General features: G+C 24.8%; 1 protein-coding gene across 1 annotated transcript; it reads left to right on the top strand.

Moving 5' to 3' along the window:
• On the top strand, window positions 1-775 carry Phum_PHUM534860 (dynactin subunit, putative; the record flags this gene model as incomplete). The annotated part of the gene is made up of 2 exons (XM_002431486.1): window positions 1-526; window positions 645-775. 2 exons carry the CDS (start codon window positions 1-3, stop codon window positions 773-775), a joined length of 657 nt encoding a protein of 218 aa, XP_002431531.1.

The raw sequence follows: 775 nt of genomic DNA, 5'->3' as shown, positions 1-775 counted from the left end.
ATGGCCACTGATTCAGAAGCTTTAGATATATTGGAAAAGAAAATTCATGATCTTGAAGTACAAGTTTTTGGTGAAAAGGTTGAAGCGACAGAAAATTTTAATCCAATAATTGATTCATTGCTACAAGCGAACATCATGATGTTGGCTGCAGTCAGCGGAAGAGAAAAATTTAATTCACTTTTCAAACGATTAAACGAATTAAATAATTATTTAGATTTGAATCCACTGACGGAAGATCCGAATGGTTTAAATACAAAACTTAACATAATTCTTTCAATGAAAGACGAATTGGAATCGACATGCGAAAAAATGGAAAAAATTGATAAATTAAAAACAATACTCGATGATGATAAAATTAAAAATGCTTTACTCCTTAAAGATGATTTAAATAATTTATTAATTAATCATTTATCTAAAAAAGAAAAATTAAATGAAATAAGCAATGATGTCAATGAACTATCGGTTCAATTTAATGAAGTTTGCCTTGAAATATCGAAAAGTTTTTTTTTACTTAACGAAGCAATCAGTAAATTTGAAAATTCGACAAAAAAATAATTTTAAAATTGTTATTAATAATTTAAAATTTATTTCACAAAAAAAAGGGCACTAATATATATTTATTTAAGTATTTTAATAATGCAAAGAATTATTATATGCTATACAATTGTTAACAGCACTTAGCTTTTGTATATTTGTTACAAAATCGTCGAAATTGTCGCTCTCTGCTGCAATGTTTATTAAATATTATTTTTCAATAAATTTATTTAAAGCTTAA

The sequence above is a fragment of the Pediculus humanus genome, genomic scaffold, assembly GCF_000006295.1.
Source record: "Pediculus humanus corporis 1103172108289 genomic scaffold, whole genome shotgun sequence".
Lineage (NCBI taxonomy): Eukaryota > Metazoa > Arthropoda > Insecta > Psocodea > Pediculidae > Pediculus > Pediculus humanus.
This window is presented reverse-complemented; position numbering and strand designations above follow the sequence as displayed.